Genomic DNA, 20,034 nt, shown 5'->3' with positions numbered 1-20,034 from the left:
TGCTAAAATTGTAATGTAATTTGTGTACAAGAGCACCTACTTACCAAGGAAAAATTTGCTCTCTTCCAGTTCGTTCGGCGCAAATTGGTTTTCATACATGAAGCCAAACGACAATTTACGCGTCGAAGACCTAGTAGTGGCACTGTTGTTATATTCAACGACCAGATCCAGATCCGTGCAAATTGTATTCTTCTCTGAAATTTGTTGGACCAACTAGCTTTTTCCTCATCAAAATGTATTTCCCACCAAACTTGAATAGCCATCGTTATGAGAAAAGCTGTGCTAAAGCGTTTAGTTGTTTAAGCACTCTTGGGTAGAATCGGCAACAGACGCTGCCCAATTTTGTGAAGACTTCCAGTTTAACCCCACCGTACCTGGTAAACCAACAGAAATTATTCTAGTAGAACTCCCGGATGGGATATCTTTTTGTGACAAAGATCAGCATTTTCCTTATATACACAATAGTGGCTCTACGAGTAATATTGACCATGTGATATTCCCACTCATAGAAAATATAGAACCATTCCTGTAGTGACCATTTAGGTCTTTCTTTCGGTGTCCCTGTTCAATCTACTGCCACCTGCACAGCTAACAAACATTATCAAAACCGAGTGGGTAAAATTGACACGGTGCTGTATCATCAAACTTTTGATGAAATCCTGAGCAATATTAAAGTGTCCTACCAGCTACTAGTGTACGGTGTCCAAGATCCGGTAGCTTTAAAAATCTAAAATGTGAGACAATTTGTAATATCATAAATTCCGCGGAAAATTTAGCACACAGTCGTAAAGTCCTATCTGGTTCTAAAAAAAAACAGGTTGGGACAAGTGTCCCCTGGTCAAACAAACAAAAAATCGTGTTAAGGCGAGGTACAAAATAAACCAAAATAAAAGTGTGGAATACCTTTGTGATATCTAAATCGGCTCTATAAAAACAATTCGTAAATTAAAACATGGAAAGGCACCTGGTCTCGATGACATTTATCCAGATAACCTAAGGCATGGCAAAGACCTCTTGTTTGAGCATATCACCTTTCCGTTCGAGATGTGCGTCGATTGTGGAATTGTCATCAGCTCATTTTGTGCTGGTGTTCTGTCTAATATCCTCCAAAAAGTAAGAAATAAAAATCAGTGTACACGATATAGATCAATTACCATTTCAAATGTTCTCCGTAAAGTCCTAGAGCTACTTCTCCTTCCAAAACCTTTGAAGAAGTGTAGATTGAATTATCGTCAGGTCAGATTCCGCACAAAACCCGAGATTCCGCCACGTTTGTACGTAGACCTTTAAAAAAATCTATTGACAAAGCCCACAGAATGGGTTGCTTCCTCTTTATGTGCAGTTTAGACATCTCAGCTGCATTTGATTCAGTTGTGTAGTCTCAGGTGTTTCCGAAATTTCTCGAGTATTGTGTGACTGCTCACGTCATAGCACTTTCCTTTTTCTGGTAGTCGGCCAGTTTAATGAAGGTTAGACTGACAGGGGATCATCTTAGCAGACCGATTAGACTTGTACGACGTCTTCGACAAGGATCTGTATTAAGCCTCATCCTGTTGAATAGCATCCAAAATAACAAAAACGATGGTTGATGATTCAGTATCAATCTATGCTCCCTCAGTCTGCTTTTGTATGCTGACGACTAACTCGTATTAAGCTGCAACCATACTTCTCTGCAAGAAAATATTGATCGCCTGATAATTGGTTAGAAAAGTATTGGTCCAAGGGTGAATGCACCAAAGACAGAGAGTTCTTGGAATTCTGTCCCTCGACAAGCAAGCAGCAAAGCAGTGGTCTTACATATGTGACGATTGAACAAATGAAAGTTTTTGGGAATAACATACGGTCATGACATCAGAGGTTCTCGTTTGCGAATAATGGAGAAATTAAACCAAGAATGTTCGCTAAAGTTACGGGAAGCTTGTCTCTCTTAAATTTAGCTTGAACAGAAAGATTTATGCTTCTTTCATACATATATATATATATATATATATATATATATATATATATATATATATATATATATATATATATATATATATATATATATATATATATATATATATATATATATATATATATATATATATATATATATATATATATATATATATATATATATATATATATATATATATATATATATATATATATATATATATATATATATATATATATATGTATATATATATATATTATATACATATATATATATATATATATATATACATATATATATATATATATATATATATATATATATATATATATATATATATATATATATATATATATATACTATATATCTATATATATATATATATATATATATATATATATATATATATATATATATATATATATATATATATATATATATATATATATATATATATATATATATATATATATATATATATATATATATATATATATATCTGTATGTATATACATATTATATACATATATATATAATATATATATATCTATATTGACTTAGATTTTTATTTTAGATTATGAAACAAAAAATAGCAGAGAAATCCCAGCTTCAAGGCTATGAAAAATCACGTCTCCCTGAATTCACACAACAAGAAATAGTTGAACTTAAAGGCAGTTCTGACTTTTTTGGGCACAACTTTTACAGAGGATTTATGGTTGCAGATTCCCAAAGTGACATAGGTTGGATAAGTCAAGACGCAGATAAAGACACCTATGTCTATCAAGATCCAACTTGGTATACGTAAGTGAAGTCTTGCTTGTAATCGCTTCAAAGCCGTTTTTTCAGCTGTCCTAACCAACAGTTCCACTAGAAATGGGATTTTCTCGAGCTAAATAAATTTTTTTTAGCAAATATTTAACATTTTTAACTCACAAACTCTATTTTTGAAACAAAATTCAGAGTCACTGATGGATAAATAAGATTTGTCCATCGTGTGTAGCTGTCCATCATAGCTGTATTAAAAGTAATTTACTGAACCGGCTTATAAGTCCACCACAGTCCACCACAGCTACGTACACTCCACCTCCATCCCAATCTATTCAAAGCCTCCCTCTTCATACCCTCCCAAAAAGCTCCAATTTTCCTTAAATCTTTCTTTACAATGATCTCACTCCATTTGGTGACGACCTTTGATAGTTTGGCCCTTGACAGTTGGCCGACAAGGGCAATCTTTGGCAATCTTTCTCCTTCATCCTTATCCTAGCCTTTTCATTCTTTCTCTAGTTTTAGACCTAAAAAGCAGGATTGAATCACATTTTTCGTACAGCTTACTATTTGAGATACGGTCTATCAGGAACCTCCCAAAATACATAGACAATTTCTCTGAAAATCATCTAATAAATCCACCTCCATCTTTCGGATCATCCTTGCTTCAGAACCATACTTTACCAATGTCAAAACTGTAGCTTTTGACAACTTCTAATCTTGGTTTGCAGACTGAACTTCTTATCCTTTGAAACTTTTTTCAAGTGTGAAAAAATCTTTGCTATTCAACATTTAACATATTCACTGGAACCACAGTCTTTACTAATAATATAACCTAGGTAAGTGAATCAGTCCACCCGATCGATCTTATCGTTACCCAACATCACCTCTTTGCCTTCACTTATCTCTCGTCTTAGCAACTTAATCTTCTAGACTTCAATTTTCAAACCTATCCTACTCTGAAGTCAAAAAGCCTCTAAAAGATCATTCATTTTGCTAAAATTTTCAACTAGGATGTTTAAATAATTAGTATAATCTATGTTTAGGAAAGTTTTACTTTCCAATTTGATTCCCTACTCCCTCATTGCCTTTGATCTGTTCCTTAAGACAAAGTACATCAAAATGATCCATATAAATGGAAATAGAATTTAACTTTGCATAACTCCAGGCTTAATATGAAGCCAGCTACTAACCTCACTTTCCACCTTTACTACGGCATTGTTATTCTCCTTCATTGCATCAACTACTTTAATGTATTTATCTGGTATACCATAAAAGGATAGGACCTTAGTTGAAGCTCTTTTATCAGCTGGATCGAACGCATGCTCAAAACCTATAAAACTGAGGACTAAAGACGTTTTATGACTGACGCTCTCCTCAATTATTAAGGCACTTCCTTCCCTTGTTCTCTTGAAACTTCATCTATAGCATCTCTAAGTCTATAAGTATCATCAAACTAAGCAATTTTCTTCCTACAGAAACAAGACCAATGAGTTTATAATTACCACACTCACTCTTATCACTTTTCTTATGAAGGGGTTTAATTAGAGTTTTCCTAAAATCACTAGGTAATTCCCCTTTTTCAACAACCACGTTCATAGTCCGTGGTTTCCACTTCACACCTCTTTACTTTACATTTTAGTGCTTTCTCCACTTTCTTTATTTTCTTTTATTTTTATATGATCTATCACTCAAATAATTGTTTTACAAGCCCCTCCTCCTCTCTATTAAATATAAAGCATTTTCAGTAAGATTCTAACTGCGTTTCTGACTTTCCTCCGTAAGACACCATCAGCGACTACACAAACTATTTTCCTAAAATTATTTCCTTCATCTTTTACCAGGTGTGCGTGTAACTGAAGCCCTGTGTAACTGAACCCCAAACAACTGAACCTCTGTAACTGAACCACCGTGTAACTGAACCACCGTGCAACTGAACCCCCGCATAACCAAACCCCCATGCAACTGAACCCTCGTATAACTGAACCACCGGGCAACTGAACCCCATTTAACTGAACCTCCATATAACTAAACCCCCATGTAACTAAACCCCCGTGTAACTGAACCCCCGTGCAACTGAACCACCATGAAACTGAACCACCGTGCAACTGAATCACCGTGCAACTAAACCACCGTGCAACTGAACCACCGTGCAACTGAACCACCGTGGAACTGAACCACCGTGCAACTGAACCCTTGTGTAACTGAACCCTCGTGCAACTCAGCCACTGTACTTACATTGGGTAAAACACAATACGGTTATGAACCATAGTTATTTAAATATGGTTTAGTTATTTAACCTTTAAACTGTTTTAAATGAAATGGCCGTCCCAACACTTAGATCGGATGTATTTGGGAGAAAAATATGGTGGGGTGGAAGCCCTCTGATCACTTTTAACTCTGAAAAAGTGCACTGGAAATTTTGATTTCTAATCGATTGTGCCTCTCCCCCCAAAGTTCATACAAATTTTTTTCTACAAAAACCTTATGTGTTAGCAATGAGCAACTAGCTTAACTTACAGCCCTTGCCCCAGATGCTGCTGGTGGGGTTGTTAGCCCCAAAGGCATGGTTATTTGACCTTTAGACTATTTTGAACAAAATGTTTATTTTTATTTTGATCGGATGTATTTGGGGGGGGGGGTCGGTTAAGAGGGAAAGGCTGATTGTTCTGTGATTACCTTTGATTCTTCGAAATTGAACTTGAACTTTCAATTTCCAATCGAACGAGCCTCCTTCAAAGTTTTTACGATCATCCCTTCTATATAAACCTTAAATTTTAACAATTAGTAACTTGCAATAACATACAGATTGCTGATACAGGTGTATCAGCAATTTTTTTTGGAACAGCTTAGCGTATCAAGATGAAACTTCTGGGGCATCTACCTGCTACTACTGCTATTAATACTGCTACTACTACTACTAATTCAACACTATTATTACCTCTACTGCTCCTACTACGACCTCTGCTACTATTAAACTAGCACTATTAAGGCTACGCATATAAAGCTGAAAATTTGACAGAATGAGGTATTTGAGATAGAACTTGAACTAAATCAAAAGACGCTCAGTGTATGCGTATTTTCGAAATGGCGAAGCTAAAAAACGGATTTATGTATTATGTTGGAAGTTTCGGAGAGAACTTAAATGGAAAATAAAGTTACCAAAAAGAAATATGTGCACACTCAAGCCTGGGTTTACCACTAGGTCCCTTGGCCCGGACCTACAAGCGCATAATGCTAGCGGGAGCAATAAATTATCACTGAGTAATTTTTTCCTGACAAAAACTGGACTAATGTGATTTATCGTCGGCAGGTGCACTCTGCCGCTACGCTGCCTATTCACAGAAAAGTGACTTTAAAACAACACAGGAATTCCATGGTCATTTATAAACTGTCTGATGTCTCCCAAGAATGGTAGCTGAGAATTCCTCTCTTTCATCACTTTTCGCTCATCAATTGTGTTCTGTTAACACACAGTTACATGGTTACACACAGTTAAAGTTACACGGGGGTTCAGTTACACGGGGGTTTAGTTAAATGGGGTTGAGTTGCAAGGGGGTTGAGTTGCACGAGGGTTCAGTTAAAGGAAGTTCAGTTGCATGAGGGTTCAGTAGCACGAGGGTTGAGTTGCACGGGGGTTTAGTTGCACGGGGGCTCAGCTTCACGGGGGTTTGGTTATACGGGGGTTCAGTTTCACGGGGGTTCAGTTACTTGGGGGTTCAGTTACATGGGGGTTCAGTTACACGGGGGGTTAGTTAAATGGGGTTGAGTTGCACGGGGGTTGAGTTGCACGAGGGTTCAGTTAAAAGGGGTTCAGTTGCATGAGGGTTCAGTAGCACGAGGGTTCAGTTGCACGGGGGTTCAGTTGCATGGGGGCGGGGTTATACGGGGGTTCAGTTGCATGGTGGTTCAGTTACACGGGGGTTCAGTTGCACGGTGGTTCAGTTACAGGGGTTCAGTTTCTGGGGGTTCAGTTACATGAGGGTTAAGTTATAATGGAACCCTTCTACCCTGTTAAATTTCAAACTCATCAGTTTTTTATTTAGATGTTCCGAGAAAGATTCTTTCAAATTCTCATCCTGGAATCTACCAATACCCCTCCTAAATTATAGCTTTAAATTAACCCTTGACACTACTAGATGGTGATCTTTACTTTTAACATCAATAACCCGCAGCGTAGCTCCAGCATTTTTATTGGGGGGGGGATTCCACATGCCGGGACTCTAGAGGCATGCGATAGCTTTCGGGAAAAATAGGCGTTGGAACATTTGTGAAAAACACAAGCCTAAATTTGTTTTCAAGATATCTGCAAATTCTGTTCTGATTTTTTTTTTCCTATTAGTTTAAGGGTAAATCAAGTCCTTTTGTTGAAAGGGACCTCACAAGTATGAGCCAAAGCAGAGGCTGAACCATTAACTGGATCGAGTTTGTTAATAAATTTGATGAGAGTTGAGCTGCTTTCACTCTTTAGATTGTCTTTACTTTCTGTTTTTTGTTTGTTTTTTTTTTACTATAAGAAGGCGTAGATGGGAAGTCAGACCCCTTTTCAATTCTTGCCTGGTATAACCAAATAAAATTGACATAAATTATATTTTAATAATGTTATTAAACACATCAAAGTTTAGAGCTGGACAGAGCTCATTTTTAACACTGGTGGTCAGGGCCATATCCAGGATTTTTTTTTCTGGGGGGGGGGGGGGGTACAAAAAACTTCAAAAAATGAATAAATTTTTTATATTGATTTTTGTTACGTTTTTTTACGAGTAATCTCCTCCCCTTTGGTACTGTCTTGCTGGTGGTTATGGAAACAAATGTTTCATTACATTGGCCATCTTACATAGCTGAGACTAAGGGCGCTCGTATTCTCAATTAATAGTTTAGAGAATATATGGCAACCCGTCTGTCCCAATCCGTAGACCACATATGCACATGCTCTTTCACCTGATGGGGGGAGGGGGTACCAAACGGTTAAAAAGTAGAGATGGCTTGCTCCTTCCCTAAGTCTTCCATAGGACATTTTTATTCAAGGATAACGAAGAAAAGTTACTATTTAGCAAAGACGTTACTTGGTTGAAAGCTTTAGTGCCCTTTTTAAGAGTCAAAAGTGATTGAAAGGTGACTATTGCCCCCACCCCTACGCTTATCTTTACCCCAAACACATCCAATAAAATTGTTTAAATATCAATTTTTTTTAGTATAATTGAAAGGTCCAGTAAGTATGTCTTCGGGGAGGTCAATCCCCTCCCCCTTAAGCCCTAAGGTTAAGGGCTGAAAGTCATGCAATTCTCCCATTACTCACAAATACTATATGTTACTAAGAAATGTGAGCCTTTACTTTCTAAAAGACGAAGGGCATTCAGATGAGGTTTTCAGTGAATGTTGAGAGGCGTGGTTGAACTAAAGCAAAACACATTAGGTGCATATTGGTTGTCAAAAGGGCATAACTCCGAAATGACTAAGCATATCGATTTGGGATTTTCAAGCAATGATAAGGGAGATGCACTCTAATGCTCCTTCTGCTACTACTACTATTACTGCTAATACAACTACCACTACAATTACTACTACTAGTCCCACAACTACTACTAATACTACCACTACTACCGAGGAACTGTTGGGTAGAATTTGAACTAAATCGAAACCTACTATGTGTATAAAGATTGTCAAAAGGGCGTATCAGCAGTATTTTTGGAACGGCTTAGTGTACCAAGATGATGGAACGGAACGGATTACTGGAACGGATTTGAAACCGATTACTGTATTAAAACTTCCGAGGCATCATGAAGAGGGTGTTCAACAGACCATAAGGAAACGTGTACATGCTACAACTTTTACTACTTCTACAAACATAACTACTTCTACTGCTGCCCCTACTTCTACAACTACTACTATGATACTAGTACTACTAAGTCTAAGCGTCTGAAGGTGAAAATGCGAGTGAATATTGAGGGAAAATTTGAGCTAAATCAAAACATACTATGTGCACCCAGATTTCCCAAAGAGCTTGTAATAAAAATGGAATTGGATTTTAAGTTGGAACTTTCAATGAATGCTTAAAGGGGAAGATCAATTGACGAAAAGGCAATATATGCATGCTACTATTAATTCTACAACCGCTGCAACTTTTACTACTACTATCACTGCTACTAGCACTACTAAGGGTGTCAAAAGGGGGTCAAATGGGCGTATCAGCAATATTTGTGGAATGGCTTAGTGTATTAAGATTAAACTTCCAGGAAAACATGAGGGGATGTTAAGCTGACCAAAAGGTAATATGTACATGCTACTATTACTGCTACCACAACTACTAATTAAACACTACTGCTGTTACTAACATTTTTGTTCCTCTTACTATTATTATTATTATTTATTTGAAAACCTGTCATAAAAAGAAAGGAAAAGACGGAGCCATAAACGAAAAAAAAGAAGAAATACACACTAAGCGCAAAAACAGACACTTAAAAAAAATACAACAAATATCCCAACTCTACGTTCAATGTGAGCAATTAATAGTTGTCACATGTGTATTGTTGACGAACCAATGGGAAGACCGAGGTAGGTCATATGGTCTACTGGCTTAATCCTACTATTTCAGAGAGGAATATCTCCAAGCAAAGCTTGCTTCCAATTGAAGAATGCAACTTCGGACTTTTTAGCATTGAACTGAAGACCTAGTTTTGCAAACTCAAATTTTAGTGTTGCGAAATTTCGCTTATGTGCTGGATAGTGCGACTCATATTCAGAATGTTAGTTGCATAACATACGAGAGATAAATAAAGGCCGGCAAAGATTAAAGATGTGGGAACAGCTGACTGTGCATCAAGAAATCCATTATTGAAGAGTGAAGAGGAAGAAACAGCACATTGAGGGGTATCTTTTTCGACGTTGACAAAAATATCCGGGATTGGTGCGTAGACTTGAGAGCCGTCAACTTTAGATAATGGGTGAAGCAACAGGTGATTTTTAAGATGAGAATACATGTCTCGAAGAGCTCTGATATAGGATGGCTCACACCACGTTCTGCTGCATGGAGTAGCATGATGATGTGAATGAGAGAATCCAACTCTTTACGAACTTCGTGCCCGTCTAACACGAGAGTTTGACCTGATGCATCAGCATCGATCGATGCGTTCACGACAACCGACAAGGCGTTGACACAACCAAGATGTGGCTGGAATCCAATTTGGTAAGGTGGAACAGAGCATTTCGTGTTCAGATGGTCAATGAACAGAAGTTCGAAAAGCTTACAGAGGGTAGTGGCCACCGTTATAGGTCAGAAAGACGACTACTGGGTGGCAAGTTTACCTAACTTTGGAATCGGAGTGAGATCTCCAATCGAGAAAGAAGAAGGTAAAACTCCTTGAGTAGCAATCATCTGCATCAAAAGAGCAATATGATTTACCAGCAGCTCGCTTCCATGTAGAATGTGAAGAGCGCTCACTTTATCGATGCCAGAAGATTTCTTATGTTTTAGGCATTGGATTGCCTGTAGTACAGAATCAAATGAAACAAAAAAATTGTCGGTAAGACAGCTAGACAAAAATTTATCAAGCTTATCTTCATATTCGAACTGTAGGGTGGTATCTGGCCGGGAGAATTTAGCAGAGAAGTACAAATTCCACTCGGAATCAGGAATATCTTGAGCAGATAAGCATGCACTAGGAGGACTTCTAGATACATTTCTCCAGATGGAAGGTCGGGACAGAAAAGCTTAAGATCACCTTGGGTGTTTTTCCAATCCCTGTAAAATTGAATCTCAGGCTGATGTGGTTGTGGGGGGGGGGGGTAGACTGAGCAGTAGGAAAAGATATAGATTCCGATATAGGAAGGTGGTCTGATAGTTGGAAGTCAGTAACAACGTAAACAGGTGGCACCTGAGGATTTGCAGAAGAAACTGAATGGCTAAGGCTCCACGCGTGACTTGAATGGTGTATGTAAATGTAATCCAGATATTTCGGCCAGATCCTAAGCCAATCTTCAAAAATATCAGACAAAATAGAAGTACGCAATAACGAGGCGTCAGTTAAATTACAGTTAAAATCTCCTATAATAATGCAACACTTATCTAACTAGTGAATATTTGAAAGGCAAGACCCTAGTTTCTCACACGCAGAAGTAATTAAAAATTCTGATTCGTCATTGCGGTAATCTGTCGGGAGATAGACATTTACAATAACATACTCTTCTACACGGACAGCAAGAAGAAAAATCACATCAATCAAAAATACTTGACCGGCACGAGGTCCTAACAAACATCGTTTAGCGGGCACCGAGTAGCTAGGAAAATTGTTGTCAATTTTCAGAAGGTCTAAACTATGGCTCATCAAAAAATGTTCTTACAAGCACAATACGTCACAGTTCGAAACAAACCTTTTATCACAGGAAGTTTGACTAAAAGTCCACCATTAATATTCCACGAAAGTACAGCTTGTGCAGCAGTAGACACATCAATATCATACCGTAGGCTTTGCTCTTTAACTGTTGTTATTAGGAAACTTTACGCTGTAACAAGTATGGCCGGCAACTTTAAAGTCTAGACAGAAAATGTTTTCTGAAAACGGAGAGGAACTGTTAGAGGTGTTAGAGGGCCAGATTGGAGCAATGCGATGTCAGATGCCCAGTTTTATGACACGATAAACAATGGTTTGGGAGATATACAAGCGCTTGTACATAAAGCTTTTTGTAGCCAACTTTCACAGACACTTTCAAGAACTGGTTTATGTTTTATTTTGACTCAAAGTAGACCTTGAACACTCGGGACTTTCCACACTGTGAAACTTTCACGCCAATTGGTACAAGAGATTTGACTTGATTCTCATCGTATTTGGTCGGTACGCCTTTTAGGACCCCTATTAACCGAACTACTATGACTACTATGGCAGGACTACTATGACACTAATATTATTAAGGATAAACGTATGAAAGTGGAAATTTGAGAGAGTATTCAGGGGAAATTTGAACTAACTCGAAATACACTACGTGCATGCAAATTGTCAAAAGGGTGTATCTCAACAATGGACTTGGGCATTAAGTTGGAACTTTCAGAGAACGCTTAAAGAGAATCTCTTAACCCGAAGGGAATATTTGCACGCTACTGCTAATGCTATTTCCGCTGCAACTTTTACTACTAATACTACTATTACTGCTACTACTACTACTTCTACTTCTATTACTTCTACTAATACTACTACTTCTACTACTACTACTACTACTACTAATACTACTACTAATACTACTACTACTACTACTATTCAAGCTACTACTCTATTACTACTACTGCTACTATTGCACTAGCTACTACTTCTATTGCAACTACTTGTAAGACTAAAATAATTAAGGTGAATATTTTGGAAGTGTTGAAGGCAAAATTGAACTGAATTGGAACTCAGAATATACAGCTTATCATATGGGAATATTGGCAATGTAATAGCAATTACTAATTTTATTAAGTTGAAACTTTCAGTGCTTGATGCGGGGGATATTCAACTGACCAAAATATAATATATTAATACTACTGCTGCTTCTATTAATAGTGCTAATGCTGTTTTACTACTAGTCCTCCAACTAGTACTATTACTACTACTAATGATACTGCTATTACAACATCTACTAACGCTAAGGCTACTGCTATTAGTTCTGCTGCTACCACTACTACTACTGCTACTTCCATAACTACTGGTACTACTACTCCTGCTACTAAAGTTAATTGTACTAAGGAGAAATTCTTAATAATATTGGAACAGTGCTGAACTAAATCAAAACACGTTATACGCACACAGGTTGTCAAGAGGACTCATCATTAAGACTTCAGGAACGGTTTGGTATTAAGTTGAAACTTTCAGCGTATGTTGAGGGGGGTGTTGAAGAATACCAAAAGTGCTACTTGCATACACCTGATAATGCTACTACTAGAGCTATTGATACTTCGGAAGCTAAAGGTATCTAGGTAAAGGTTTCAAAAAAGCTAAACTAAATCAACTAAATCAATAAACTAAATCAAAACGAACTATTAGCACGTAGATTTTCAAAAGGGTGATACAGCAATATCTCAGGAGCTGTTTATATTATTAAATTGGACATTTCATGGTATGTATTGGGTGCATTTTGAACTAACCAGAATGCATTATGTGCATCATAGGCAGCCTAATGAAAGAGTGATGAGGTTACAATGTATTATTCATTTTTTTTCTGACCAAAGCACTTTGCATGGAATGATTTGTCGTAGAAACTTCGGAAGGAGCTCATTCGATTGGAAATTGAAAGTTCTGGTGCCCTTTTTCAGAGTCAAACGGGATCGAACGACAACCAGACACTCTCTTACCCCCATCAATTCCCCAAATTAATCTTATCAAGATTTTGAGATAGCCATTTTGTTCAGCACAAATAAAGGGTCCAGTAACTATGTCTTTTGGGATGTCAACTCCTCCGTAAATATCAGGGCAAGTGCTGTAAGTTATGCAATTCGCCATTTCTTTTAATATTGAAAGTATTATTGGGAAAGGTGGGGATATGTTGCCTTTATTGTCCAAAAAGCAAATGATATTCAGGTGAATCTTTCAGATAATGTTGAGCGGAGTGTGGAATTAAATCAAAACACGTTATGTGCGTATAGGTTGTCAAAAGGATTTAAATCAGGAATAAGTGAGTTTATTAATTTGAAAATTTCAGGAAACGATAAAAATGTGATAATGATAACACTTTGTGAATACAGATTGTCAAAAGGGCATATCAGTAATATCTTTCCATGATCTCACGGTATCAAGTTACAAATTTTAGAGCATCATTATAAGGATGTTCAACTGGCCGAAAGGCAACGTGTTCATACTACCACTGCTAGTATTAATGCTACTCCTACTAATGATAGTACTCCTACTAAAGTAACAATATTTCTGCTGCTACTACTCCTAATACTACCAATACTGCCTGGGGTATCCCAAGAGGGGACGGGGAGGGGCGCAGTATCCACCAAATTCTGGCCATTTTTACAAAGACGAAAATTTTGGCAGAAATGGGCACTGTGGCGAAGCCATATATTTTCGATTAGTGACTTATTGGAGATATTATTAGTTAAAATCGTTGGTTCTGAACTGAAGCTTTCGTTGGTGTCTGAGAATAAACATTAACTGTGAAATCAGAAAACCAAATGAGAAATTCAAATTTAACCAAGAATTGCAGAGGAATGGATAAATGGCAGAGAATTTAAAATGCAATATTGCAAAAGAAAATAACAAAAAATTAAATTCTTGCATTTTGCGCTAAAACTTTGACCAATTAAGCAATCAATTTTCTTATGAAAGTCGTTTATCTATCGATACATGGCGGGATTTAAAGCTTTGATGCTTCAAGGCCCAAGTGTTTTTGCCGTTCTGTTTTTACAAGATTTTTCGGGGAAATTCCCCAAAATTCGGAGAAAGTGAAAGAACTGAACAGAACACTAATGATTAGCCAAAAGTAATGGAAGAGAAAGGTGATAACAAACTCTCAGCTCCCATTTTTGGAGACATCTGACTGCTTATAAGTGACCACGGAATTCCTGTTTTGTTTTAAAATCACTTTTCTGTGAATAGGCAGAGGGATGGCGGAGTGAAACTGGCACCTCCACGACAAATCATATCAGTCCAGTTTTTTTAAAGAAAAAATCCCTCAGTGATAAATAATTGCACCCCCTGACATTGTGCGCCCCTTGGTCCGGGCCTAGTGGCTCTATTGGCTCTGTTTTTCTCCGACTTGGTTTAGATTTTTACCATACGATTCAACTATTTTCCGTTTCCATCTCCCATTTAATCTACTCTGTTAATGTATCCCTTCCCTTTTCGAAGATTCTTCCAAATTAAAGTTGCCTTACCTTTATCTTACCATAGTTAGGTGTGCAGTGCCATCAGAAACAACATAAATAATTCAATTTATTAGATTGTATTTTTGGCGGTGAATCAGCCAATTTGAACAGAGTAACTAAGAGAGATAAATAAAAATAAATAGCACTAAATAGCATTTAGTGCATAGTTATATTCATTTGAGTGGTGTACTCGTGATTTCCTGAAACTAGCTTTGATAGTAGTTTTTCTGACATTTGCTTGGAAATGTTAAGGGAGAATAAGAAGAACAATGTTTCTATAACCAGACTCCAAACCCAACCGTATAACCATCAAATACTGCGAAACTGACGCAAAAAAATAAAGACTATTGCAAAGATCAGGTTCGTCATCTCTATATCGATCTGAACGAAGCACCGAAGTAAGTGATATCCTCGTTGTTTAAAAATCCGTTCACGGCGTCAAAGAAACAAAAGCGAGATGAAAACGTCTCAGTTGCTACAGCTTTTTGACAGTATTCTTGCGGCGGTAACTGCTTCACCAATTCTTAAGGCCCTGTCTTTACTTGATGGCACCATAGTGAGGAAGATCCTGGCTTACAATCAATATTTTTCGGCATGAAATCTCTATTCATTACAATATATGTAATAAATAGAAATATGTAAAATATATACATTATATAAAGACGTCTTTAAAGGGATTTATGGACGTCTTTAAAGGGATTAGAAAATCCATCATTTGGGGAGTGTGGGGTAGAGGGGCTGCCTCTGAATAAATATCTAAGACATATAGGATGAATTTTTTGCAAGTTCAAGTCGGCGAACCCTTTTCTTAGGGCAACAATGACCGAAAAACGACCCGATCACCTGTTGACAATAGCCTGTAACATTTTTTTTTTATCTGAGTGACCTGTCTAAAATAGTTCAAAAGTGGAGAGGAATGAAAACTTGGTTAATTCCCCTCTAGTTATGATTTTATGCATATTATGCGATCTCTGGATTTTTCAGCCCATTTAAAGCTCAATTTTATTATTGTATTTTCATTTGGTAGAAATATGGTATTGATATGTTAGAATTTAATAAGCCCCCCCCCCCATTTGGGACACTACTACTATGATACTATGATTGCTATTGATTACTACTGTTTAGACAAAGGGAGTGAAGGTGAAAATTTGAGACAATATAGTGGGAAAATTTCAAATAAATGAAATACACTATGAGAGAGAATTTATTTTTATTAAATACCAATATTCACAAAAAAAACATATCAAACAGTGTGCATGCAGATTGTCTTAAGGGCATATCTCAGACATGGATTAGGGAATTAAGTTGGAACTTTGAGGAGATGCCTAAAGGACAAGATCAATTGACCAAAATTAAATACTTGCACGCTACCACTAATACTGCTACCCCTGCTATTACTGGTACTACAAACACTCCAAGTAGTACTTCCATTACAAATACTACCAAGGCTATGAGTAAAAATTTCAGAGAGTGTTGAGGGGAAATTCAAACTAAATTAAAACACACTACTAGTACTATTTCTGTTAATTTCACTACGACTCCCGCAACTAGTACTACTTATACTCCAACTCCTACTACTGTGATTACTCTTACAACTATGGCTAAGTAAGTGAACGTGAAATATAAATTAACCAAAAGGCAATATTTTCATTCTACTACAATTTCTAATATTATTATTGCTACTACCATTGCTACTACTACTGCTGTATTCTACTTTCAGGATATGTTACTGCATTTAAACTAATCAAAAGGTAATTTGTGTATGTTACTAATTCTGCTTCTACGATTTATGTAGCTAATGAGACTAATGGTATTATGGCCAACCTTGTAGGAACCGTTTTTATATTTAGGGTGGGAGGGGGTCAATTAAACGAAAAACTATAGGGATGCAGCTTTTCAAAAGGACCTATAAGCAATATCCTAGGGAATGCGGTGCTATAATAAAAAAAAAACTTTTAAAGGAGCTCATTCGAATGGAAATTAAAAGTTATAGTTTTTAAACGCTAGTGCCCAAATAGAATACGTTTTAAATGTTTTCAATTTTTAACTTTAATAAATCCAAAACTATTCATATTACGACTTTAAGGCATAAATATCAGTGACTGTATTTTAAACTGTCAATCTACATTTATATGTTGTTTGGTTCAATAATCTTGGTTATTTCGTTTTCTTTTTTCAATACTATGAAAAATAAGAACATTCAGGACAAAATAAGGATTGTTTTCAGTAAAGTGCAGATTTTTTCTCGTCTTCAGAAGGCTTAGAGGAGGTCAGTCCCACTCATCTTAGCTATTATTCGTCTTATTTTGACTCGGTTATGTATTGTAATTTCTGTTCGTTTTTGGTTTCATTCCTTTATTGATGGCTGGCTTTTGATAGTTTTACGTTCTGAAAACTATTTACCTTTATTTCTGGTCATTTTGGTTGGATATACCTCTGTAATTTAAATTTTTTTGTAGCCCTGTAACTTTTTCGGGAAAAACAAAATGTTAAAATTAATACATCAATAAACAATGCACACGAAACAAACAAACATAAAATGAAGGATTGGACTCAACTTTACTAAATCTGTCAGCAATAAGTCTTTGTAAAAACGATAATGTACTGTAAACAAGCTTTTGCCTGGGTGATGGTGAGTTTCATATAAGCTTGTTTTTTTCAGCTTTACCATTAATTTTAAAGTGCATATCCCCCTGCTACTTCCCTCAACTCCCCCTCCACTTCTAGAAGACGAAATCTCACAGTTTAATGACACAATATTCCTACAGCCCCGTACATCGCGTCATTCAATTGCATATGAAATGAAAATGGCATCCCAGCAAAAAAAGTACATCCTTTAAATTGTCATTGTCGAAACCATATACAAGAAAATTACAATCCCCCTCCTTTAATGTCAAGAAAAAGAACCACTTCATGGACAGTAGTGACAGTAGTGAACAATAGTGTTCAAAATACAAAGTTAGGATTGTTAACTTAACTGTTGGGCATTGCTGAGTAAAGAAAATCCAGAAAATCTTACCAATTCTTGGAAGCATTACGACAACAACTTCACATTAATTTAAAACCTGCCAGTGATCCCAATCAGAAGAGAAAAATTGGCACAAACAGTTTGAAAATTACCATCCCCTTCGTAGCATTGTTTAAAAAACACAAAATCTAGAAGAATTACATAGTTTTTTTGTGTGTAAATCAGAGTGTCGGGTTGGGGCATGAATTTCCAGAGGAAAGGACACCGATTATCGTTGTTATGCATAAAATTCCTTTCACCCAGCAAAGCTTGTTCTCCTACTGTAGTCCCGCAACTTAAAACTTATAACAATAGAAAAAGACCATGGGATGGTACCACTTATGTGTGCGCACAAAATTTTTAAATTTTGAGAAAAATAAACTTATATTTTCCGAATTCGATTTATTCTACTTACAGTAAACATTTCATACAGCATCCTGATGCAGGTACGTCCCAAGAGTAGCGCTAATGCATGATGTTCCATATGCATAAATGTCACTAATGCAAAAATGTCCCACGAGTAGCGCTGGTGTTGCGTGAAATTTGACCAATTTCAGAAATAATTCTCAGTACATTTATGTCATTTTTTTCCGGAGCTGGTAAAAAAAATGACAAGACATAAGAATTAGCTTTTAAATAATTCATTAAACAGCTCTCTATGATGCTCCAGGGCATAGATAGCAACAAAGAAAAACAGAGCACATGTCACTACTGTCCATGTATATAAGTGATTCTTTTTATTGATGTTCAAGGAGGGGTGTTGTAACTTTCTTGTATATTGTTTCGACAATGGTAATTTAAAGGATGTACTTTTTTTGCTAGGATGCCATTTTCAATTCATATGCAACTGAATGACGTGATGTACGGGGCTGTTGGAATAGTGCGTCATTCAACTGCAAGATTTAGTCTCCTCGAAGGGGAGTGGGAGTTGAAGGAAGTGGAAGGAGGATATGCACTTTAAAATTAATGGTAAAGCTGAAAAAAACAAGCCTAAATGATATTCACTATCACCCAGCCAAAAGCTTGTTTACAGTACACTGCTGTTGTTGCAAAAACTCGAAAAGGGCTCATTTGATTGAAAATTGAAAAGGCTAGTGCCCTTTTTAAAAGTTGAAAGTGATTGAAGGGCACGAAGCCCCCTTCCCACGCCCACCATTTCTACAAATATATTCAATCAAAATTTTGAGATAGCCATTTTGTTCAACGTAGTTGAAAATTCCGGAAATTATGTCTTACGGTTAAGGTTCTTTTCATAGAAAGCGTTGTCGTAGAAACTTCAGAAAGAGCTCATTCAGTTGGAAATTGAAAGAGCTAGTGCCCTTTTTAATAGTCAAAAGTAATTGGAGGGCAACTAACCCCTCTCGAGCCTACCATTTCCCCAAACACATCCAATCAAAATTTTTAGATAGTCATTTTGTTTGACATCGTTGAAAATTCTCGAAATTAGGTCCTTGAGGGTGACAACCCTTTCAGAGTCCTCAGGACAAGGTTTGTAATTTTTGCCCTGGGGGCATATAAGGTTTTTTATAGAAAGCATTATCATAGAAACATCAAAAAGGGCTCATTCGATTGAAAATTGAAAGGGGTGGTGCCTTTTTTTAATGGTCGGAAGTGATTGGAGGGCAACTAGCCCCCCTCTCACGCCCTCCATTTCCCAAAACACATCCAATCAAAATTTTGAGATAGCAATTTTGTTCAACGTAGTTGAACGTTCTGGAAATTAGGTCTTTAAGGATGAGACCCCTCCAGCCCTCAGGACAGGGGTTGTAAGTTATGCACTGGGGGTATATAAGGTTTTTATCAAAAGTGTTATCGTAGATACTTCAAAAGGGTTTATTCGATTGGAAATTGAAAGGGCTAGTGCCCTTTTTAATAGTTGAAAGTGATTAGAGAGCAACTAACGCCCCTATCACGCCCACTATTTCCCCAGACACATCCAATCAAAATTTTTAGATAGCCATTTTGTTCAACATAGTTGAAAGCTCTAGAAATTATGTCTTTGAGGATGACAACCCCTCAAGCTCTCAGGGCAAGGGTTGTAATTTATGCCTTGAGGGTATATAAGGTGTTCATAGAAAGCGTTGTCGTAGAAACTCAAAACCGGCTCATTCGATTGGAAATTGAAAGGATAAGTTCCCTTTTTAATAGTCGAAAGTAATTGGAAGGCTTTATAGTAAAGAGCAATGTGGATACAGTGTGTTTTTTTTTTTAGACCAGGGCACTTCGTATTGAAGGAGTTGTAGTAGAAAATTTGAAAAGGACTTATTCGATCGAAAATAGAAAGGGCTAGTGCCCTTTTTAATATTTGAAAGTGATTGGAGGGCAACTAATCCCCTTTCCCTGCCAATCCTCCCATTTGCCCATTATGTTTAAAAACTAAATGTTGCCTTAAGATTAAATCAAAATGCATTGTATTAATGCTAATTCCCAATAAGGCATCCCAGCAGTATCCCAAGAACGACTGAGGATATTATGTTCAAACTTTCGGGG

The 20,034-nt window shown here is 36.8% G+C and overlaps 2 protein-coding genes across 2 annotated transcripts in view; both read left to right on the top strand.

Moving 5' to 3' along the window:
- LOC148947364 (lactase/phlorizin hydrolase-like) overlaps positions 1 to 20,034 on the top strand; it is a 232,719-nt gene that overhangs the window by 13,866 nt on the left and 198,819 nt on the right. Inside the window, exon 2 of the mRNA XM_089095777.1 lies at positions 2,511 to 2,737. Within this exon, the coding sequence (XP_088951903.1) occupies positions 2,514 to 2,737 (224 nt within the window). The 5' untranslated portion in view covers positions 2,511 to 2,513. The remainder of the gene's footprint in view (positions 1 to 2,510; positions 2,738 to 20,034) is intronic.
- LOC148947365 (uncharacterized) overlaps positions 1 to 20,034 on the top strand; it is a 511,279-nt gene that overhangs the window by 380,243 nt on the left and 111,002 nt on the right. The window lies entirely within an intron of this gene.

Source organism: Artemia sp. Qi Xiang Cuo, chromosome 10, assembly GCF_049724085.1.
Source record: "Artemia sp. Qi Xiang Cuo chromosome 10, ASM4972408v1, whole genome shotgun sequence".
Taxonomy (NCBI): Eukaryota; Metazoa; Arthropoda; class Branchiopoda; order Anostraca; family Artemiidae; genus Artemia; species Artemia sp. Qi Xiang Cuo.
The sequence above is the reverse complement of the archived record's forward strand: the minus strand, read 5'-3'. Positions and strand labels throughout refer to the sequence as shown.